Source organism: Neopelma chrysocephalum, unplaced genomic scaffold, assembly GCF_003984885.1.
Source record: "Neopelma chrysocephalum unplaced genomic scaffold, ASM398488v2 Primary Assembly neopelma1_60, whole genome shotgun sequence".
NCBI classification, from domain to species: Eukaryota; Metazoa; Chordata; class Aves; order Passeriformes; family Pipridae; genus Neopelma; species Neopelma chrysocephalum.
In genome coordinates, this window is record NW_020897715.1 from 17,252,910 (window position 1) to 17,253,731 (window position 822).

Here is an 822-nt window from a genome sequence, read left to right on the forward strand (position 1 = left end):
GGAGGGCGGGCAGGCGGGCAGCTGGAGTGGAAAATTCCAGGCAGGAGGCCGCGTGTCGCCAGCGCTGCCCTCCCACACGGCCCCGCAGCGCCGCTCCTCGCCTCCCCCCGGGTGCTTCGGGGAGAGCCGGCCAGCCCGTACGGGCGGTTTCCTGCCGTGCCGCGGGCACAGGGCTCGGCTCCCTTCCCCGGGCAGTGCTTGTCGGTGCCCCAGCCCCGCGGCTCGGCGTGGAGCGGGGCTCTCGCCCGGCCTCGACGGGGCCGCGCAGCGCCTTGGCGGGACCCGCGGTGCGCCCCCGCTGCCGGGCGGCCGCGGCGGAGCGCACATTGTTCTAGCGGCCCGTCCCTCTCTCCTCCCTCCTCCGCCTCCCGTCCCTCTCTCCTCCCTCCCCAGGTCCCTCCTTCCCTCGTCACCGGCCGCTGTATAAATCCCCTGCCCCGGCGGATCCCCCCACCGCGGGAGACCCTGGTACTTTGGCCTCCGGGGCGGGATCCCGCCGCCGCCTGCCGACCGCTGGGACTTCGCGCTCCCGCCGCTGACCCCTCCTCGCTCTCTCCCTCCCTCCTCCCTCGCACGGTTCCCACCGGCCTCTTCCCTTCGCTACTGCGGGGCCAGGATGTCGGAAAAACGCGTCGAGGAGACACCGGCGGAGCTGAGCGCTAAGGTAAGGACCCCCCCTCCCCCCCCCATCCTTCCCGCCGGACCCGCTCCCGACGGGAAGGGAGGGAACGGGATCGAGGACGGAAGGGGGGGGAGAAGGCGGGGGCGGAGGGCGCCGCGAGGTGCCCGGACGGCGGGGGGCGCGCGAGGACCCCCGCGCGC

At 75.5% G+C, this 822-nt stretch overlaps 1 protein-coding gene across 1 annotated transcript in view; it reads left to right on the forward strand.

Annotated features, from left to right (window-relative positions):
- Nucleotides 1-388: 388 nt before the first annotated feature.
- The window catches only part of PTMS (parathymosin), a 3,692-nt gene continuing 3,258 nt past the window's right edge, over nucleotides 389-822 (forward strand). Inside the window, exon 1 of the mRNA XM_027681373.1 lies at nucleotides 389-664. Within this exon, the coding sequence (XP_027537174.1) occupies nucleotides 617-664 (48 nt within the window). The 5' untranslated portion in view covers nucleotides 389-616. The remainder of the gene's footprint in view (nucleotides 665-822) is intronic.